Raw genomic sequence first — 23576 nt, 5'->3', positions numbered from 1 at the left:
GGCAGCAGTAGACCAGCAGCTCCTGTGTCCCCGAGAGCTAAAATCACTGATTTTCTCTATGGGCTTTGGTGTGAGAGAGTGAGTGACGTAAAAGACGATCTGCTTTTCTACTGTTACACAAACATCATCCATCCAACTAAACATCATCCATCAATTCATATATCTATCATCCACTCACTCATTCACTCACTCACCGAGTCACTCACTCACTCACTCAGTCACTGACTCAGTCGCTGACTCAGTCACTGACTCAGTCACTCACTCACTCAGTCACTGATTTAGTCACTCACTCAGTCATTCACTCAGACTCACTCACAGATTCAGTCACTGACTCACTCACTCACTCAGTCATTCACTCACAGACTCACTCACTGATTCAGTCACTGACTCACTCACTCAATCATTCATTCACTCACTGACTCAGTCACTGATTTAGTCACTCACTCACTCACTCAATCATTCAATCACAGACTCACTCACAGATTCAGTCACTGACTCACTCACTTATTCAGTCACTGACTCACTCACTGACTCAGTCACTCACTCACTGACTCAGTCACTCACTCAGTCATTGACTCAGTCACTCACTCACTCAGTCACTCAGTCACTCACTCACTCACTGATTCAGTCACTGACTCACTCACTGATTCAGTCACTGACTCACTCACTGATTCAGTCACTGACTCACTCACTTATTCAGTCACTGACTCACTCACTGACTCAGTCACTCACTCACTGACTCAGTCACTTACTCAGTCATTGACTCAGTCACTCACTCACTCACTCACTCATTCACTCACTGACTCACTCACTGATTCAGTCACTGACTCACTCACTGATTCAGTCACTGACTCACTCACTGATTCAGTCACTGACTCACTCACTGATTCAGTCACTGACTCACTCACTGATTCAGTCACTGACTCACTCACTTATTCAGTCACTGACTCACTCACTGACTCAGTCACTCACTCACTGACTCAGTCACTTACTCAGTCATTGACTCAGTCACTCACTCACTCACTCACTCATTCACTCACTGACTCACTCACTGATTCAGTCACTGACTCACTCACTGATTCAGTCACTGACTCACTCACTGATTCAGTCACTGACTCATTCACTGACCAGGTTGCCGATGCCCAGCATGCTGTTGAACTCCTCGGTCATAGGATAGTGTTCCATGGCCATGAAGAGCGTGTTGAGGACGATGCAGATGGTGATGGCCAGGTCCAGGAACGGGTCCATCACCATGATGTTCACCAGCTGTTTCAGCCTCAGCCACCGGGGGCAGCACTCCCACACCAGGTAACGCTGGGCGAAGGCGTACCAGCACGGGTGGCACCGCTTATGAGCCTCCTCCAGCTCTGCAAAGCAACAAAGCAGAGAAGGGTTAGGGTTCTGCCTCATCAGGACCAGGTTTTGGTCTCCATGAGGACTACTGGTCCTGACAAGGTCAGTGTTTATGACAAGAAAAAAGGTCCTCGAGAGGTAACAAATACAAGCACACACACAAACTAACCCCTTACCTTAACCATCACAACTTACTGTCTAACCCTTACCCTTAACTTAGTCCTGGCCTGAAACTCTTAACCATGGAAAGTCCTTTAAAGTGCCGAGGACCAGAGAACATGTCCACACAGGTCAAAATGTCCTCACTTCCTATGGTTTTTTATAGTGTCTCTCTCTCACGCAGACACACACACACCTTCCATAGCGTCAGTGAGGTAGCTGGCGGCGCTGAGCGCTCTCCCTCTGCGCTCCGAGCCCTGAGTGGACAAAGGCCGTGGTAACAACATGGTGCTGAGCTCTGTGGTCGACGTGGGAACCTGAGACACAGAGAGAGGACACAGAGAGGACACACAGAGGAGACACAGGACACACAGAAGAGACACACAGGACACATAGAGGACACACCAGTTCATTTTATTTAGTTTGACAGAAAGAGACATCTCTATAACACACACATTCACACACAAACTAATTTTTCAGGTTCATTCATAAGTGTGAGCTGTTGCCATGACAACAACATCACACTCACACACAGATTCATGTCAGGTCAAATGGGTCAAACATGATGCAGTGATTTTCTTTGTCTGTGCGTTTCCTGTCACCAGGGCAACAGATAAGCATGTGATGACTGGTGTCCAATGAAGCAGAGGGATCAGTGTGTGTGTGTGTGTGCGCGCGTGTGTCATCTTAAATTAAAGCCCTAAAGGGAAAGTTCAGGGAGTTTGAAGAACCAGCCTGAGACACAAGGAAAAACAAAGACTTTAGCCTCACTCTCCCACACCAAACCCCATAGAGAAAATCTGTGATTTTAGCACGTGGGGACACAGGAGCTGCTGGTCTACTGCTGCCTTGTGTGGTCACTTTGTATCACTGAGATAAATCTGAACAAAGAATTTTCAATGCTGAATTAACAAAATATGACATTTGAACTAAGTGATTGGGGCAGCAGTGGATCAACAACTCCTGTGTGCTGTGATGTTAAAATCACTGATTTTCTCTGTGGGGTTTGGTGTGGGAGAGTGAGTGGTTTACAAACTTAAGTTTCCTGTTGGGAAAGTCCGTCTCACAGTGAGATAAAGACGTGAACATGTTGTTAAGATGTCGAAAACTTGAACTGACGTAGATTTTATTACACAAGTCACAACCACTCTTATAAATAAACCCTGAAATAACCCTTTAAACTCCACTGTGATGATGATGATGTCACACGTGTCCCTCAGTGACGTCGTATCTGGTCTCACGAACCCCCCACAGGGATTATTTGGATATATTTTCCCATCATGCCTAGCAGGTTTCTCAGGTTCCCCCCCGCTGGGAGCTTGTGCATGTGTGATGTTTTAAATAAAGTTGTGCAGGTTTGAACAGAGCTGGGCTCTGGTCTCAGGAGAGTTCACACACACGCACACACGCACGACTCTGATTACATAACACTTCCTGTTCCTCCAATGAGACATGACATGTGGGCCTGAAGGTCGCCGCCCGCGATGACGCCCACATCCTGTCTGTGTGCCAGGCAGGGAAGCACCAGGGAAACACACACACAGAGCCGTGCTCTAATTCAGCTCCAGTGAGCTGCTGTCGGTTGCCATGGTAACCCCCATTATCCATCCCCATGTCTCCATCAGACATGAGGACGGAGCCGTCAGTCAGGTGAGTGACCTCCCACACGCCCCCTACAGGTCACACACAGCTGTACAACGCTGTGCTGTGATTTTGTTTTTCATTAAATTTTTATTTTGTTATAAAAAAAACATAATAAATGTTTATAAAATTCAACGATCAAAGCTACAGCTTGACAAAAGAGCTAAGCTCCGCCCCTAAAGACAAGGAAATCCTCGCAAAAAATGTTTAATTATTCGTGTGAGATTTCGTGCTTTTATAAAAAATGTGTCCTTATTATTAAACAATTTTTGTTTTTGATGTTAATGTAAAACAATTTTTGTAAATATGTTTTATTGTTTTTTTTACAATTATTATCCCACAGAGATGAAAAATACAGAACATATGCATATCACTTCAATTTACACATTCATCTCCAAAATGTAGAAGTGCATTCAGCAGATACGTTGACACAGTGACTTCTGCCTTCCCAACCCCTCCTACCCGCCCACCCACCCATCCATAGGTTTATAGGATATAAAGCACAATTGGGGAGTAAGAAAACAAAAATAGAGAGAAAAGAGAATAACAAAACAGAAGCAAGCACAACAACAACAAAAACAAAAGCAAAAACAGCCTTACTAATAAAGATATATTTATTAGGGCTGGACGATATGGCCTAAAAATAAAATCCCCGATTTTTTTTTTTTAAATCCAATTTTCGATTTTAATCAATTTTCTTTTTTTCAAACAAACTACTTAAGACAAAAATAACTATTTCAAATGTTTTTATTTAAATGGCAGAACAAACTAAATGAATTTCCCTACAAGGAATAAAGTAAATATAAATAAATAAATAAATAAAGGGTTGCTCTATTCTCTTAAACAAAGAGAAATTAATAAAGTACAAATTAAATTAGCTTCATACGGGGTATTGTGTGCAAATGAAGCGGCTAACACTACCTGCCTCTGTGTTGTTTGGGGGCTATCGTTATGCTTCTTAGCAGATTGCAGGGCAACACACTGCTCCCACTCGGCTGCATGCTTATTTTTAAGGTGCTGGAACAGGTTAGTTCTGGCGCTGCCTTTTGTTGCCACTGTCTTAAAACAGACTTTACAGTGCACACTCATCGTGTATGAGTTCCACCCTATTCATTGTCAAGGGGTTCCTGCAAGGAGTCATAGAAGTCGAGAAAGGGCCTCCATATTTTGAAAAAAGATTGAGAGGATCCTTTGAGTGTGTATTTGATTTTTTCTAGCTTTAAAAAATACATAACATCATTGACCCAATGAGAAAAGGATGGAGGAGCTTGTTGTTTCCATCTGAAAAGGATCAAACGTCTTGCAAGGAGCGTGGTAAAGGCTATAACTACATAGGCTTAAGCTGGTAAAACAGCCCGAGATTCCTCTGGTGTTAGACCAAAGAGGGCACAGATCGGGTCAGGACCTAACTGGGTTCCAAACATCTCAGTAAAAGCTTTAAAAAGACTTAACCAAAAGGTGGAGAGGTTTGGACACAGCCAGAACATGTGCATTAGGTCTGCTGGCTGACCTCTACATCGGGGGGCATAATGGATTAGCATTCGGATAGATCTTTGCCAGCCTGGCGTTAGTAAAGTGAGCGCTATGTACCACCCTCAGTCGGATTAAACCGTGCTTAGCAGACGTAGATTACATTAAATTACATGTCATTTAGCAGACGCTTTTATCCAAAGCGACTTACGCATTTAACGTAGATGATGTGTGTATCAGATTTAAGATGGAATCCCATTGATCGTCTCTAAAAACTACTCCCAGGCCTTTCTTAAGTTTTCAGTGGAGTGTGGGTTAATGCTCTGGATGAGATCGTAGATCTGGGCTAATGAATTAAATGTCTTTTGTACGAAGCTCCTAACCTGTAAGTAACGGTTCTTAGGTAAGTCGTAAATTTGGGATAATTGAGAAAAAGACATAATTATGTAGTCTATATATAAGTTACACATTGACTTGATCCATTTGTTAAACCACAGACTGAATGCAGGATCAGTACAAGAGGGAATGAACATGTAATTTGACTGAACAGGTCAGAGGATAGAGGGCCTCTGTAGCCCAAAATGTTTTCTAAATTGAGCTCAAATTCTTACGGATTGATTAACTATTGTATTTGAGCTCATGTTTTTGCTAATAAACTCCAGTTGCACGCAGTCTGCTTTATCTGCGATTGGATTATCTTCAATCCAGTGAATTCATTTCTGGATGTTGCATGCCCAATAATAAAAAAGTCCTCCAGAGCGCTTCGATCCCTGGAGGCGAGTCTTGCTGATACGACTAGGTTTGTTCACCCATATGAAAGAGACAATAGTTTTATCAAGTGCTTTAAAGAAAGATTTTTTAATTAAAATTGGGATGTTTTTGGAAAAGATATAAACATTTTGGCAATACTATCATTTTAATAAGGTTAACACGCCCTAATACTGACAATGGCATCGGTTCATATCCTGCTTACATTTATTAAGGACAGCCATGAAATCTTTCTTAAAGGTAGCAGGGAAAGAGCGAGTGACCTCAATTCCCAGATATTTAAGGCCATTTTGGACCTTTTTAAAGGGGAAAAGATAAGAGGGAATTTCATCTGCTTAGAGTTTAGGGGGAGAAGTTCGCCCTTTTGCAAATTCAACTTATATCCAGAGATCTTTCCAAACTGATTCAGAATATCTAGAATGCAGGGGAGTGATGAAGTTGGGTTGGAAACATATAAAAGCAGATAAAGAGACGTTTTAAAGCCCACATAGACCGGAAGCTCCAATTAACGCTGCGTTTGTGTGTGTGTGTATCTGCGTCATTACCTCGTTTATGAAACCCTAAAGTTTCAGAACAAACAGTTCAGCCACTGCTGAGAAAATAGTGTTGTATTGTTTTCCTGGGCTCTGCGAAGCGGATCGGCACTTCCGTAGTTTGATGTCGTCATCAGAAATCCTCACCACTCCTCTCACCACCGTAGCGCCTCCCGGTGCGGGCACTAGTCCGGGCACATCCGGTTGCGTACATTCAACCGCAGAAGAAGAAGAACTACTCTCGTTGTAGCTGCTGAGATGCAGAGCATCCACCGTGCCAGAGGGGGAGCTGTGTATCTGAGAGCTGGCCTATCTATTACGTCACTTCCAGGAACCTGGCCAATTACAGGACAGTGGGAAAGCTCTCTTTGGCTGGCCAATCACAACACAGTCCACATTCTGGGGGTGTGGTTTTGGTCTGAAACAGCGCGACGAGAGCGTCAGTGAGGAGATATTTTGATCGGCTCGTTTGCAGCGATTAGGAGGATTTTAACCATGAAAACAAGTTAATATATGTAAGTAGACCTCCATAACTAACATATATGTGTGATACAAGCATTCTGTCGCCTTTAAACTCTAGGCCCTCCCGCTGTATACTCTTAAAGTCCTTACAGAGTCACAGTGCAATTGCTAAGGGCTCAATGGCCAATGCAAACAAGAGAGGGGACAGAGGACACCCCTGTCTTGTCCCCCGTCTGAGAGGGAAGTAATCAGACTAAGTACTATTAGAGACCACAGATGCCAGGGGGGAAGAGTAAAGCAACTTGATCCAGGCTATGAACCCCTCTTTAAAGGCAAACTTTTGAAGAGTGAAAAATAAATGTTCCCACTCGACCCGGTCAAAGGCCTTTTCAGTGTCGAGTGAATTACTACCTGGGGGCATGTTGACCGGGCTGAGTGGACAACATTGAATAGCTTTCTCAAATTTGAGTAAGAGTGTCGGCCCTGAATAAATCCTGTTTGATCAGGTGAAATAATATCGGGGATCACACTCTCTAGGCGCTGAGCCAACACTTTGGATAATATCCACATTTAACAGAGAAACGGGACGATGTGATGTACAAAAGAGTGGATCTTTATCTTTCTTCGCCAATAGAGATTGAGGCCTGTCTCAGTGTCATAGGAAGAATACCTCATTAAAGTTAACGTTACTTTTAACATTCAAACCTTCAGTTTTAAGATTTTGTAATTCTGAAAAAAATGCAGAAATTTCAACCTGAAAAAAAATCTCGTAAATTCTGTAAAATTGTCTGAAATTTCGACCTGAAAACATTTTTTTTTTAATTCAGACCCGACAAAAAATAAACAAACATAAAACAGACATAAATAATGTCTGTTTTAGTTTTCACCTCTTTGTAAAATTACAATATTTGGTGTAAATGATGTTTTTTATTGAGCAACATATTTGTGGTGTTAAAAGCGATGTTTTTGTTGCGTGAACAGACGTCTTGTCTAATTGTGTTTTGTGTTAGTCTGTCTGAGTATAAACAGATGTCTCATGTTTGTCCTCAGCTCACATCACAACTGGACTGTGGCTAAAGCGCTGAGTCATGTTAACCTGCAGCCACTCAGATAAGTGTGTTTGTGTCTGGCGTTAAAACCACGTTAACAATCGCAGTGAACAGACAAAAGCATCATCGTAAACATGAATAATCACAGAAAACCACTTATACAGCCGGCTGTCAATCAAAGACTCCGCCCCCTAGTGTTCAACACATGTCAATCATTTTGTCTAACAGGGATTTTTCTGATACTCTGATTAAATTGGCGGTTAAAACTTTCTGTGACGTCCAGTCAGATTTAATCTTACTTTTTTGCTCATCTATTTATTCATGATGAAAATAAAGAAAAACAGATTTTAGCCACTGAACAAAAGACGTGTGGACTAAAATCTACGTCAGATTAAGTCTACGACGTCTTTGAGAATGTTCGCGTCTTTATCTCACTGTGAGACAGATTTAAACTGAAGTTTGTAAACCACTCACTCTCCCACACCAAAGCCCATAGAGAAAATCAGGGATTTTAACATCACAGCACACAGGAGTTGTTGATCCACTGCTGCCTCCATCACTAAGTTATTTTGTTAATTCGGCATTTAAAATCCTTCATTCATATTTAAATCAGTGACACAAAGTGACCACACGAGGCAGCAGTAGACCAGCAGCTCCTGTGTCCCCACGAGCTAAAATCACTGATTTTCTCTATGGGGTTTGGTGAGTGAGTGGTTTACAAACTTCAGTTTCAGTCACATTAACAAGTTCTACAACTGTCTGTCAATCACAGACTCCGCCCCCGAGTGTTCGAGGTCTCTGATTCCATCTTAGTGTTTATTTCTTCATACATGTATTTATGTATTGATGAATCTGAACATGCCTGATTAAAATAATCAGGTTAGAAAGGTGGAGCCACTGAAAATAGATGTGAGTGTTAATGTGGAGATGTGTGTGTTTCTTTTTATAACCTATGTGTTTGCATGCATGCATGAGTGTAGATGGGGGAATACCACAGCCTCGTTATCTGAGCTGGTAGATATCAGTGTGTGTGTGTGTGTGTGTGTGTGTGTGTGTGTGTGTGTGGTGATATCAGAGTGGAGTTATGCGAGGAGCAGATTCATAATTCACATGTCTGAGTGTTGGATGGCTGCAGCTTTCACCATTGTTTCCACTGTCACACACACACACACACACACACAGTACTCACACTTTCCTCCTTGACCTTCTCCATGGTGCAGGCAGGCAGCTGCCCCTGCAGTGGTGGGGAAGAGACCCCGTTCTGGTCCATGGTGACAAACAGTTTCCCGTTGATGTTCAGAGTCGGATAAAACACCTGAAAACACGCGCACGCATGCGCACACACACACGTGTCATTAAGTGTAATCACAACAGGAAACTGAAGTTTGTAAACCACTCACTCTCCCACACCAAAAAGACACCATAAAGACGTGAACATTCTCAAAGACGTTGTAGACTTAATCTGACGTAGATTTTAGTCCACACGTCTTTTGTTCGGTGGCTAAAATCAGCTTTTCTTTATTTTCATCATGAATAAATAGATGAACCAATGAATAAGATTAAAGATAAAGACGTGAACATGTTCTATAGATATCGTAGACTTAAACTGACATAGATTTCATGAGTTGAGTCTTTTATTAAGTGGCTAAAATGTGTTTTCAGCAGCAGGGCCGCTCACAGTCAGTGTCAGTTAAGTCTCGTATGTCTTGACCTTTCAGAAACAAATGAAGTTGCTTTAAATTGCAGTGCCTCATACAACCACACGTCTAGAACACCTGAACTATGGCTTCAGTGTGGCTGCGTCTCACCTGTGAGCCCCTGCTCGCCGTGCTGTAGGAGCTCGACCTGCGTTTGGGCCATGGATACGGCAGGATGCCGCTGAACGTGCCGCCGCTGTAGGTCCGTCCTCCTCCGCCCTCCAACACATCGCCCGGGATGCTGTACTCATCGTCAGCCATCTCTCCATCTGAACCCCGGCTCCTGAGGCGGAAGTTAAAGATGGAGGACACCTGACTGCTGCGCCGCGTCCTGGTGGAGAAGGAGCGGGCGAGGAGGGGGTGGAGGGACTGGAGGAGGGGGAGGAGTTATTCACTGCAGACATTAAAAGACACTTGTTTGACTTGTCCTCCGCTCACCTTTCCTCCATCCATCATGTCCACCTGCAGCAGCTTCTCCTCAGATAGGTTCACTTCCACGTCGGCCACGCCCACCAAAGCTTGACTCCGCCTCCGCTCCTCCGAGCTGTCCAATGGCGGGCCGAAGGGCGAGAGGTCTGGTGACATCAACGAGTCTGAGTCCAGGGTTTTGTTTGCGGCAACCTGTCCAATAAGAAACCAACAGAAAGGTTAATTTACAATTGTCCTTGAATGCAGCATGTGTCACATTCACTTCCTTCAAGAAAAGTAGTTCTAAGCTTAAAGGGGTAGTTGAGTTTTATTGATGATTTGATGAAGAGTAGTTCTCTACCCCGTCTGAGTGAAAACAAAATGGCTGCCACTAAACTAATAAAATCTACGTCTGTTCAAGTCTACAAAATCTTAAAAACTTGTTCACGTCTTTATCTCACTGTGAGACAGACTTTTCCAACAGGAAAACCACTCACTCTCCCACACCAAACCCCATAAAGAAAATCAGTGATTTTAACATCACAGCACACAGGAGTTGTTGATCCACTGCTGCCTCATGTGGTCACTTTGTGTCACTGAAATAAATGTGAATGAAAGATTATTAATGCCAAATTAACAAAATGAGACATTTGAACTCAGTGATGGAGGCAGCAGTGGATCAACAACTCCTGTGTGCTGTGATGTTAAAATCCCTGATTTTCTCTATGGGGTTTGGTGTGGGAGAGTGAGTGGTTTACAAACTTCAGTTTCCTGTTGGAAAAGTCTGTCTAACAGTGACTATTAGACAAGATGGCACAGATTTTATTAGCTGGGTCTTTTTGTTAAGTGACTAAACTCAGTTTTCAGCAGCAGGGGGCGCTCACAGCCTTAACTATCAGAGTAAATGTGTCATTTGTGTGGTGTTTATGGACCTGCTGCTCTTTCTTCAGAAGCTCCATGGCCTGCTGGAACTCGCGCTCCTTCTGACACGCCTCCGCGATGGTGGCCTGGTTCTGCTCCTCGTACGCCATGGCGACCACGGCCAGGATCAGGTTGACCAGGTAGAAGGAGCCCAGGAAGATCACAACCACGAAGAAGACCATGTAGGTTTTACCGGCAGAACGCAGCGTCTGCAGGGGCAGCAACACACACACAGTCAGAGAGACGTGGTGAAGAAGGAGAGGACACACTGAGTCTGTCTGTCTGTCTGTCTGTCTGTCCTGCTATAGACAAATCACACTTCAGTCTTGACCTCATTAAAATAATGTAGGAGACGTTTCTCTGTCTCCATGAGGGCTGAGTGGGAGCTTCCTGTTTCCACAGCCAGAGGCAGAGACACACGCACGCATGCACGCATGCACACACACGCACACACACACACACACACGTAAATGTTCAGGTGAAATATTCTCGTTGTTCGTGTGAAAACAGGGAACAAAAACTTAAGTCTTTAGATTCTAATTTTACATATTGTCCCTTTACATAATTTTCTGACGTCCTGATTATTCAAATTGGCCAATTTGCATATTTCATAATTAAGACGAAAAATAAATAAAGTACAAACATCTTCCTTAATCATAATCTATTATAAACCAGTGGTCAGAAACTGGCGGGCCATGGACCAAAACTGGCCCGCCAGAATCCGTATGTGGCTGAGGAGATGATTTCAAACATGTGACAATTTCATACACAAGAGCTTTTATTCTAAATATATATGATTCAAAGAGATTCTGTATCAAAATGTAAATAAATGGACAGTAAAATGTTTGGAGAGTAAAAAGCCCATAAATGAAGAACGTGTTTTTATTTTGTTGCACACTTTCCCCGATGCGTTTATCCAGAGTTTGGAGCGTTATCTTAGAGAAGTCTTGTGCACCCCCCAGTGGCTGAATATATGAGGTGAATTAAGGGTCAAGTGAAAACTTTATTATGCATTAATATACATAATAATTAGAAGTGGTGTTCCTCAAGGCTCTGTACTCGGTCCTCTACACTTTATCATGGTTTTCACTCAGATTCAGTGTCTTGGTGTGTTGAGTGTGAGTGAGCACCACCTGGTGGTAAAGGTTCTCCCAGTAGTCTTGCGTCATCAGGCGGAACAGGGACAGGAAGGCCCAGCCGAACGTGTCGAAGCTAGTGTAGCCGTAGTTAGGGTTCCTTCCTGCTTTTAGACACTCAAAGCCGTCTGGACACTTCCTGCAACAACAACAACAAAACATTCAAACTCGCGCTGTACACAGGAAGTTATATGTTGTTTGTCAGGGACAGACGAGGCGACAGCGACACCGAGCTGGTGAAGGAAAGATGACAACGAGTCCACGCAAACCTTCAGGAAGTGACAACAACAACAGTCACGTACTGCAGCTTTAAACACAAAACTATCATCATTTCATGAAGTCACTTTGTAAATATTAATAATTCCAACACTAAAAAACATCTCAAGACAACACATTTTAAATTGTTCTTAAGAAAAAAAAAAAAAATAAACTCACCTGGAGAATAATTCATGAAATATTGATCAAATCAATCAAACAGCTGTTTTATTTAGTTTCAGTTCAAAGGTTAATAAAGTTTTTCAGTCCGTCTTTAAATATCCTGCTGACACACACACACACACACACACACACACACAGACTGTCTCTAATTATGACACTCAGGTAAACTCGAGTCCAGGAGGAAGAGAGTACTTAGCATCGCTATAGCAACAGTATTCCAGAGCTGGTTGCCGGGGGAGACTGTTTTGTGCTGCCTCTGCTAGGAAACTGATGGACTGTATGTGTGCGTGCGTGGGTGTGCTTCACCTCTGTCTCTGTGTTTCTCCACATTTTCCTTCACGTCACTGAAACTCGAGACAAACATCTAATCTCTTGTGTTATAATCTCATTTAATCTAATCCAGTCCAGTTCATGACAGCCATGTCTAATCTCGCTTTATCCAATTTCACAGAATTTTTCCTAAAAAATTATTTTTGTGACATAAAATTTTAATTTTGCCAATTAATTTTTTCTGTCCCAGAGATTGTCTGACTGACTATTGTCTGGATTATGATAGTCTAATCTAATCTAATCTGAACTATTCAAATCTAAAACAAACCAATCTAATTCAAACCAAATTATTCTAACTGAACCAAATCTAATGCAATCCAAACTAATCTAATTTAATTGAATTGAATCAAAATTTCAGCCTGGTCTAATCTCATCTCGGCCAAAGTAATTTAATTCAGCAGTTAATTCAGTTTTTCCTAATCTGATTTTTATCCAAATAATCCAGATTAAAAGTAATAATACATATTCTAATTTAGTGCTAATCTAAATTTACCAAACCTAATTAATCCCACCTTCTTCGTTTATATGAAAATCTAACTCCAGTCTCATCAGAATTAATCCAATTCCCCCCATCTCATTTAATCTAATGTAGATTATGGTCTCATGATCCAATCACCGAAAATGGGATTATTTTTAGTGACTTGAATTCTGTGAAGTCATTACATTTCTAAAATTCACATTTAATAATCCCACAATACGGACATTTACAAAGTTTCAACAGCACATTAAGTTAAATTAAGTTAAGTTAGTTTGATGTTTAGAGAGAAAATTCCTCCAGTTTTGATTCTGTTCAAACGTCTCATCATGTCACACACACACACACCCCTGAAATAGCCACTGAAGTGTGTGTGTTTGTGTCACTTTGATCACCACATTCAGTCACATTAATAACAGTCGTCCTCTGATGTGTTATCATTAGAGCATCTCAACCATCCTGATTACCATGCTCTTATAAGGACACACACACACACACACACACACGTGTCCACAGTGACCACAGTATTCATCAACATTCCTGTTGATGGTCGACGTGTTCAGAGTGAGAAAGAGTTTCCACTTCTACTTTAAAGGGAAAGTGTCTTTGTACGACAACGGACGGACACACGAGGCAGCAGTAGACCAGCAGCTCCTGTGTCCCCATGAGCTAAAATCACTGATTTTCTCTATGGACTTTGGTGTGGGAGAGTAAAAGGTTCCAAAATGCATAAAAAACCTTTGTTAAATGTCTGAAATTGCATTACAGAATTCAATAATGTTTAAAAAACGTCTTAAAACATGAAATAAGGAAGCAAACAGCTGCACTCACTGAGTGACTGGTAAATGAAAGAGCTGAATTTCTCTCCCTCGGTGAGGAAGCAGTAGCTCTCAGACGACGGGACATTAGAGCTGCTTCACAACAACTAAAGCTCCATATGGAATTCTCTGAAGAGGCATTTAGACTGCAGACAAACACTGATGAGAGTCCTGGAGCCCAGGAAACTGCCCCAGTGTCTGATGCATGACTTTAAAACTCACCCACAGCTCATTCTACAAAAGGTTAAGTGGCTTTTGTTCCTTTTAGAAATGTTAAGACAAAAAGTGAAACGGACGCTGACACTTTTTAAAAAAATACTCCAGACTAAAGAGACTCTTTAAAAAAATCTAATTAAAATAAACATTTCTGAAACTTCATAAATTTTGAACTTTAGTCTGCTATTGGTCATTAAAGCGTAAAATAAGCTGTAACATCTTAAGACAAAATCTTTTTTACAACTGGCAAACTACAAGTTTAAATCTAATTCGCTAAAAACATCTTAAAACGAATCCTTTCCTTCACAAAGGTGAACTTAAAACAGTACATTTGTCTTCAAATTAAATTTAAGCTGAAGTACATTTTATAAACTTAAATTCATTCATTCATTCATTCAAATATTGCAGTATTTAGGTAGTAAATGTAATATTATTATTACAATGAATCATTTTCAAATCAAAAACGGTGTAAATATTGAACTAGACTTCAAATCGTTGAGTCAAATCGGACGCGTGCAACGCTGTCTCCTGATGATGTCATTGCAGCGTCGGCTCTGAAGGACATATTTCACTGACACTGATCCAGATGCACTTTTCTATTCTTAGCTCGGCCACACGAGCTCATGTGCTGTTGACTATTGTGTGAATGTTGACTATGAAGCTGCAGGGTCGATGTTTGGCCCCGGCCCAGCACTGGAGCTGCTGACTGAGCTGTGAGAACAGCGCCCCCTGCTTTGAGATCCCCGCCAAAACAAAGAGTTTTTAACAAAAGACTCAGCCAATATAATCTGCTTTAGTCATACAAGCACTGAACTATCCCTTTAATAAGTGGTGTAACCAGTGTTGTCTTACATATAGATTAAAAAATGCAAAAAGTCCCTAATTTAAGACAAATGTACTGGTTTTAAGTTCACTTTTTCGAAGAAAGGGACTTCTTTTAAGATGTTTTAATAAATTAGACTTAAGTGCAAGTGGACTAAAAACTGCTGGTTCTAAGACGTACACTGCAAAAATCTGTTAAAACAATAACATTTCCCTCATTTAAGAATCTTCATGTTATTCCTCGTACTAAAACAGATTTTCAAGAAAGTAAAATAATCTTTGTTTCTGGGAATGTGCTTTATATTTATATTATAAGTAAAATTTCTAACTTTGTCTTAAGATAAGAATTACCAATAACAGGCTCAAATTCTGATATCACTGGTATAAAACATCACATCATCTGCATACAGATTGATCCCAAAAGCGAACGACAAGCCACAGGATCATTTTGACAATTTTTATACAATAATCCGTAAGCGACAGTAAAAAATTATTCTTCTAGTGTCTAATTTAAGACAAATTTGTTGATTTTAATTTCAACTTTTTGAAGAAAAGGATTTATTTTAAGCTGTTTTCAGTGAATTAGTCTTAAATTTGTAGTTGGCAAGTGGACTAAAAACTGCTGGTTCAATTCCTCTAAAATCACATTTATCATGAGTGAGTGACGCAGTTATTATCATGGTCTTCATTTCAGCTGAACATTTTCAGATCAATCTATCACCATGAGTTTATTGTGTCCTTGTTGTCTAATGCAGATGAGGGACATCATGTGTTTTTGCATTTGTTCTGTTTCCGTGTGAACGCACATTAAACTGGACAAATACACAAAAAATGTGTTTGCTCACCAACATCCCTCGACTACTGCGTCATTACCAAACATCGAGACCAAACATTAATGAACTCATAAAAAACAACGATTAAAAGTCGAATTTTAAGTTATTCAAATGTGATTTGTAAAAGTAAAATGACAATAAAACACAACTCAAACTAAACATCATCATCACCATCACGACATCAGACAACTCAACGAGCAAAAATCAACAACAATCATGAGTAGAAGAATATTAAGATTATTCCTTGTACGGCTGTTGTTGTTTTTTTAACAGTGTTGGTCTTGATACTGGACTCCAGGTCATAGGTGAACTAAGTGGCTGCATGGAGCTCCTTGATCACCAGGGGGCGCCCCAATAGTTAAAGTATGGGGATTTTTTTTCTCCACATATTAAAGAAATCTAGATATTTATCTCAAGTTATTTGGATTTTTTTTGTAGTGAAATTTTTTGCACATTTAGCACACATGTGCTCCTAGTTTTCAAAATAAAAGCTTGTTTTACAGCTAAATACAATGTTGGCTGTTGCTTTTCGTTCATTTTCAAAATATGAAAAGTGCAAAATCCAATTCTGCTTCAGGCCCCATGAAGGCTTGTTCCGGCCCTAGTGGCACACTTGAATCAGTAATAGTCAAGCACAGGTGACTGCACGGTGGTGGTGGGAGGTGAGCTTCTTTGGGCCCCACAAGGCTTGTTGCGGCCCTGGTCCAGGACTCATTATGGTGTGTCTGAGCTGCTTTAGGACGGTGAACTGGTTGTTGGCTTGGATTCAGACACTTGTCTACGAACAGTGCAAAGTGCTAACTCATGTTCTTTTCACCAGCTGCGTCCAAATGATTTATAGCGGGGGAGGATAATGTGGTGCTACAGAAATAGAGCCGGGGGGGGCGGGGGGGACAACGGCGTCGTGGACGGTGTCTCAGTGGGACGATGAGCTGGCTGTGGACTAAGGACGACTTCTTCTTCTTCTGTCTTAAAAATCTCACATTTGTTTTTCTCTCCTCATCTGATTCATCTTTATTTTCACTCCCCATTTATTTACATTATTAAACAAAAACATCGCAGTGGAAGCGGCCGTCGCTAAGCAACCGTGTTTACACTGGTAATAAAAGTGATTATGCCCTGGGGAGGTGAAAAATTATGTAAATAGAAGTGAAATGTGTAAAAGACAATATGATAAAAACACACGACTGAACACAGCAACTGTGACATTATTTATCTACGTTTGAATTATTGTTGTTTTCAATGGGGAAAACAACTGATTTTAGCAAATTAAAGGTCCAGTGTGTGAAATTTCGGTGATATTATTTTCATTTGGACGAAATTACAGATAATATAACTTATACTTAATTTAGATCTGGTGATGTTCAGCTCTGCTGGAACTTTTCTGGTCCCTTTTTTTGGAGTAGCACACATCGTTTGTGTTTTGATGCTAACTGAAGCTACATAAGTTCAATAATGTAATAAAACCTAAGTCAGTTTAAGTCTACGGCATCTTAGGAACATGTTCACGTCTTTATCTCACTGTGAGACAGACTTTTCCGACAGGAAACTGAAGTTTGTAAACCACTCACTCTCCCACACCAAACCCCTACAGAGAAAATCAGTGATTTTAGCACGCAGGGATACAGGAGCTGCTGGTCTACTACTGCCTCGTGTGGTCACCTTGTGTCACTGAGGTATATCTGAATGAAGGATTTTAAACGCTGAATTGAGAAAATAAGACATTTGAACTTAGTGATGGAGGCAGCAGTGGATCAACAACTCCTGTGTGCTGTGATATTAAAATCACTGATTTTCTCTATGGGGTTTGGTGTGGGAGGGCGAGTGGTTCACAAATTTCAGTTTCCTGAAGATGTTTCACTTTTGTGTAGCTGTCTACCAACAAGATAACTATTCCTAACTATTCCTGTCCCGACTATTCAGTAACTGTCCTCCTAATTGTCCAATTTCGTGTCTTTTTCTCAGACAGAATCCAGGTTTGATGACACCAGGTTTTAGGTTTCTGTGTCTGAATAATAATGTGATTTCTTGGTCGTGACAACGCAGAGCTGCTCTCTCCGTCTTTTTCTAGATTTGTCCTGCAGTTGCTGATGATTCACTGTGTGTGTGTGTGTGTGTGTGTGAGATCAAGACGCAGGACATTATCCTGTCCAGCAGATTTGGACGTAGGCAGGAAGACAAAGGTCAGAGTGTCGTCTCGCGCCCACGTTTGTTTGTGCACAGTTCAGGTGTCAACGTTTGGAGCAAAAGTCTCTGGCTGTTGTTTTTCTCTTCTTCTCTGCTTTTAATTGACGTTTCCTCGACACCCTGACGGCCTCTCCTTGTTTTTCAGCCTCTTTACTTCCCACTGCTGCTGCTGTGACCTGATTACACCACCAGGGATCAATAAAGCTCATTTCATCCTTCAAGTGCAGGTTCCGTCTCATGAAGCTTCATCAGCGAGGGGCCGACTTTTAATCTGACGCCGTTTATTCACGTGTCTGTCAACAGATGACTGTGGAAACGCTTCAGTGGGAAGACACTGAATCACAGATTTACAAGGACATGAGAAGGTGTGCCTAATAAAAAGACCAGAATAATAAGTGACTGAAACCATGACAAATTATTTAATATAATGTTTTATACAGTTGTCAGAAGTCAGAATTTCCAACTATTTCCAACTTTACTTCAATGGGAAACCAACTTTACTTCAACGGGAAACCAACTCAGCTTCAATGAGAAACCAACTTTACTTCAACGGGAAACCAACTTTACTTCAATGAGAAACCAACTTTACTTCAATGGGAAACCAACTTTACTTCAATGGGAAACCAACTTCCAATGAGAAACCAACTTTACTTCAATGGGAAACCAACTTTACTTCAACGAGAAACCAACTTTACTTCAATGAGAAACCAACTTTACTTCAACGAGAAACCAACTTTACTTCAACGGGAAACCAACTTTACTTCAATGGGAAACCAATTTTATTTCAATGAGAAACCAACTTTAGTTCAATGAGAAACCCACTTTACTTCAATGGGAAACACACATTTTACTTTCATAACCACAGTTTTAAATCTGAGTGCTAAATTTTACCAGTTCCTCAGAAGTGAGGTTCTGGCTCACTAGGACCAGATTTTGGTCTCCATGAGTACAATATATATATATATATATATATATATATATATATAAACATATAAATATATATATTTATATACATATATACGAAACTGTTTTTTTTCCAGTTGTCGGAAGAGTTGGAGCAACATCACCAAACCCAAAATTGTCATTACAATAATAATAATAATAATAATAATAATAAATAATCTTTTGCATTTTAAATAGGGTTCTACGCACTGCTCGAACCCTAATAATAGTCTATCTGCCTTTAAAACCAAATACAGATAGCGCCCACGCCCTGGTAAATTGCCTCCAGGAAGTAAAGCAGTGGTTGGCTCTAAACTTTTTAAAGTTTAACAAATCTAAAACAGAGGTTGTAACGTTTGGAAATCCTTTTGATTTTTCTATTTTAGGCCCTCACCAAGCAGTCAGAAATCTGGGTGGGATTATTGACAGGTCCTTCAAGTTGTCGTTATACTACGGATTAGACCAAGCCTCCATCCATCGCCTGCAGCTGGTCCAAAATGCTGCAGCACACTTGCTCACTGGCTCATGGAAATATGAGCATATAACTCTTGTTATGGCCTCCTTGCACTGGCTCCCAGTGAGCTACAGGATTCATTTTAAGGTCCTACTGATGGTTTTTTAATGTCTAAATGGGATGGCTCCATCTTAAATGTCAGAGCTTCTGTCTGTTCATGTCCCAAAGAGGACAACAAGGTCAGCAAATGAAATGTTGTTAGTTGTACCAAGATCACGGATGAAAACGAGGGGTGACCGTGCTTTTGCTGTTGCGGCGCCCACAGTCTTCCCTTGAGCGTTCAGTCTTTGCTCAGCTCAGTCTTTGAATGTTTTTAAATCTCTTATGAAGACCCATTTGTTTACAAGGGCCTTCAGCACAAGCTGAGCAGGATTTTCTTTGGTGGGTATTGTTATTGCTATTGTTTGTAATTTAACTATTTATTTTAACTTTGTTGAAATTTTGTATTGCCAGTGTACAGCACTTTTGGCAGCGATGGTTGTTGTAAATGTGCTTTATAAATCAATTTGACCTTGACCTTGACCTTGATAGATGACTATTATTATGCTATATGATGTAATAATGATCATCATTTCTATTTAACACAGCTCAAACTGTGGAGAAACAGAGTGGATTTTACTTTAGTCTTTCAGTACTGAGGAAAAACAAAAGCACCAGAGAAGCTTTAGACCTGCCAGTTATCACACACACACACACACACACACACACACACTTATCTCCCCGTGGACCAGTGTTGAGGTGGTGGAAGCCGCTTTTGTGTCTTTGGCTGAACCTTAGACAGACGTCACATTCACAGGCTCCCAGAGAGCTCATCACACACACACACACACTTGTTTTTATATCTTAGTGAGGGCCCTCAAAGACCTTCCTACCTTAACCATCACAGTTAAGTGCCTTACCATAAAACCAGGTCCCTTAACCCTGAAAAAGCCCTTAAACATTGGAACAAGACAAAGTGTACCCACAAAGACATAAAAACCTGCACACACACACACGCACTTAGACAAAATAAAAAGTCCCATTTTGAAAAATGTTTTCGATACAGTTGTCGAGTTATTGATCAGTGCAGCTTTTAACATAATGTTTTAACCATTCATAAAGAGGAGGAGGGGGTGCTGAGAGGTTTATGGCACACACACACACACACACACACAGTCACAGACACTAATAGACCTAATGCTTAACCTAACATTAACCTTAACCTCATTCTAACCTTAAAACCAAGACAGGTGACAGAAATATCCTCACTTTCTCTGAATGTCCTCAGTCATTTCCCTGCAGCACAGACAGAGTTGGAAATGTAGCAGAAAAGCAGCTAAACTAATTAAATGGAAAACACACACACACACACACACACGCACAGAGTAGTGCATCAACATAGCTACCACCAGTGGAGCATGCTAGGCTAATGGAATGATGAATATCAGCGACATGACGCATCTGCCCCCACAGCAGCAGCAGTGACAGTAACAGCAGCAGCAGTAACAGCAGCAGTAACAGTAACAGCAGCAGCAGTAACAAAAACTGCAGCAGTAACAGAAACAGCAGAAGTAACAGCAGCAGTAACAGCAGCAGCAGTAACAGAAACTGCAGCAGTAACAGCAGCAGTAACAGAAACAGCAGCAGTAACAGCAGCAGTAACAGTAACAGCAGCAGCAGTAACAGAAACAGCAGCAGTAACAGTAACAGCAGCAGTAATATAGACTTCAATTTGATCGACCACCATTTTGCTTGAGCTACATTAGCTTGTAAAGCTAATATTAACTCACTAATGTTATTAAACATTGCTCATGATTAGCAGCTCTGATTTAGCCTCCTTAGCGAACGTATCTTGTAAAACTAACATAGTGTTTATTTAACAGCTGATTGACAGAGTTTTCAGTTGAAAACAAAGTAGGTCACGTTTTTAAAGGTCCTCTGTGTCGGGTTTGTAAACGTCAGTGAGTCACCTGACAGCAGGTTTGAAGCTTCTGTGTTTCCTGAACTTTGGGCGACGACCAAACACAAAGACGTTTCCTGTCCAGGACGGCGATGGGTGTCTTCCCTGTGGAGAAGCTTCTCTACAGGCTTTTTAAATCCCATCTGGCCTGAGGACGACCTGGAACACCAGGAGGAAGACCAAGGACACGGAGAAGGACATTTGGACTACTTCACTTTGCTGCTTCACAAAAAGTCTGGAATCATAATAAAAGATTTGAGTCCGACTGTGGTTTCTGTTTTATTCACATTTAAACTAAACTTCCCTGAAACTCTGTGTAAATCCAGTGTCCAGTTAAATCCATTTATATTTGATCTGTTTTTATGAAGTGTCCCTCGACGTCCTCGTCAGTTTTGGCTCACAGATGACAGAGTGAATGTCCCCTTGACTGCAGACAGCAGAGAATATTCATGTTTGAGGATTTTTGGACGAAGCTTCAAGCTTCATTTTGCCTTTTTCTACACAAAAAAACTGAGTTCTGTGAGTGAAACAGTCATGATAACAGGTGTGGACCAGGACGATGATGCTAACATTAAATCACACTCTCGCAAATTACTAGCCCTGACTGAGGTAGTAATTTGTGATCAATATATGCTTATGATAGAAAAACATTGGTCATGATAAACATTCTTCATTTTAGCTGAACAAGCTGCTAAAGGTGATAATATGTCACTAATATTGAGTTAAAAGTTGATCTTGCATTTTGACCTTGTTACATTAGCTTAAACGGCTAATAATGTGCCAACAAATGTAGTCCTGGTGACCGTTATGACTTGGCTACTCTAACAAACCTAGTTTGTAAAGCTAATAATAATGTGGATAAACATTGATCCTGGGAACCATTTTGACTCAGTTATTTTAGCTAACCTAGCTTCTAAAAGTTATAATACGTCACTCATGTTGATACTTAAAGTTGATTCTGCATTTTAGCTGAATTACATTAGCTATTGAGGCTAATAATGTGTCGGAAACATGAGATAAACATTGGTTACTTGGTTATTAGCCAAGCTTGTAAAGCTAACAATAACATTAGATATACACTGGTCTTGTTAAACATTCTGACTCGATTATCTTAGCTAACCCAGCTTCTATACAAGATAATATGTTGCTAACGTTGAGTTAAAAGTTGATCCTGATTATTTTGACTCAGCTAACGTGGCTAATTAGCTTATGAAGGCTCCTTCAGCATGTGACCTGTGAGATCAGAAGCTGCAGGAGCCTTCATTAATAACAGACACTGATTAGCATCACTAACGAGGCTGCCTGTCGGCGCTGATGTGTGATTAGCGTGTGCTTGCCGTGTTGCAGGCATGTCCCGGGTCATATGGTTCACCCTCATGCTGATATTTTAAATAGGTCACATGTTTTCTTCTCTTCATTCCTCTCAATAACAGGATTATTATTGTTGCCGTGTTTCTGTCGTTCGGGCTGATTGAGGGCGTTGCATCTGGACGCCGTCGGCTCCGCCCACTGACAAATGACCAAAGTCCATCCAATCAGTGAGTTCTCCTGAATCCATCACTCTGTTCATTCCAGGTCTCAGCAGAGAGAGATTTATCTTCATGTTTCTGAAGGTGAAAACTGAAGCGACACTTCCAGTAAATCCACTAAAACACAGCTTTCATTTAACCTTCTGAGATTACATTTGAAATAATCCGGGAACGTTTGAAATAATCCACAAATATAACAAAATAATTCAATAAAAAATGTGACAAAACATATAAACAGAGGGAGGTGTAAGAAAATTGTCACCCTTTTATTTTTTGTTTCTGTCCTGATTCAGATTTTCTTTGAAGGTGACATAGACCGGAAGCTCCAATTAACGCTGCGTTTGTGTGTGTGTATCTGCGTCATTACCTCGTTTATGAAACCCTTAAGCTTCAGAACAAACAGTTCAGCCACTGCTGAGAAAATAGTGTTGTATTGTTTTCCGGGGCTCTGCGAAGCGGATCGGCACTTCCTTAGTTTGATGTCGTCATCAGAAATCCTCACCACTCCTCTCACCACCATAGCGCCTCCCGGTGCAGGCACTAGTCCGGGCACATCCGGTTGCGTACATTCAACCGCAGAAGAAGAAGAACTACTCTCATTGTAGCTGCTGAGAGGCAGAGCATCCACTGTGCCAGAGGGGGAGCTGTGTATCTGAGAGCTGGCCTATCTATTACGTCACTTCCAGGTACCTGGCCAATCACAGGACAGTGGGAAAGCTCTCGTTGGCTGGCCAATCACAACACAGTCCACGTTCTGGGGGTGTGGTTTTGGTCTGAAACAGCGCGGCTGACGAGAGTGTCAGTGAGGAGATATTTTGATCGGCTTGTTTGCAGCGATTAGGAGGTTTTTAACCATGAAAACAAGTTAATATATGCAAGAAGACCTCCATAACTAACATATATGTGTGATACAAGCATTCTATGTCGCCTTTAAAA

General features: G+C 41.1%; 1 protein-coding gene across 3 annotated transcripts in view; it reads right to left on the bottom strand.

Annotated features, from left to right (window-relative positions):
- Nucleotides 1-23576, bottom strand: part of LOC131445859 (sodium channel protein type 4 subunit alpha-like) — a 103733-nt gene that overhangs the window by 42148 nt on the left and 38009 nt on the right. For all 3 annotated transcript variants that reach the window (XM_058616780.1, XM_058616690.1, XM_058616606.1), the window contains 7 exons: nucleotides 11595-11736; nucleotides 10473-10670; nucleotides 9571-9753; nucleotides 9244-9501; nucleotides 8625-8750; nucleotides 1709-1829; nucleotides 1129-1367 (listed from right to left, as the gene is read on the bottom strand). In XM_058616780.1, the coding sequence (XP_058472763.1) occupies nucleotides 1129-1367; nucleotides 1709-1829; nucleotides 8625-8750; nucleotides 9244-9501; nucleotides 9571-9753; nucleotides 10473-10670; nucleotides 11595-11736 (1267 nt within the window). The remainder of the gene's footprint in view (nucleotides 1-1128; nucleotides 1368-1708; nucleotides 1830-8624; nucleotides 8751-9243; nucleotides 9502-9570; nucleotides 9754-10472; nucleotides 10671-11594; nucleotides 11737-23576) is intronic.

The sequence above is a fragment of the Solea solea genome, chromosome 1 (genome assembly GCF_958295425.1).
Source record: "Solea solea chromosome 1, fSolSol10.1, whole genome shotgun sequence".
Taxonomy (NCBI): domain Eukaryota; kingdom Metazoa; phylum Chordata; class Actinopteri; order Pleuronectiformes; family Soleidae; genus Solea; species Solea solea.
The sequence above is the reverse complement of the archived record's forward strand: the minus strand, read 5'-3'. Positions and strand labels throughout refer to the sequence as shown.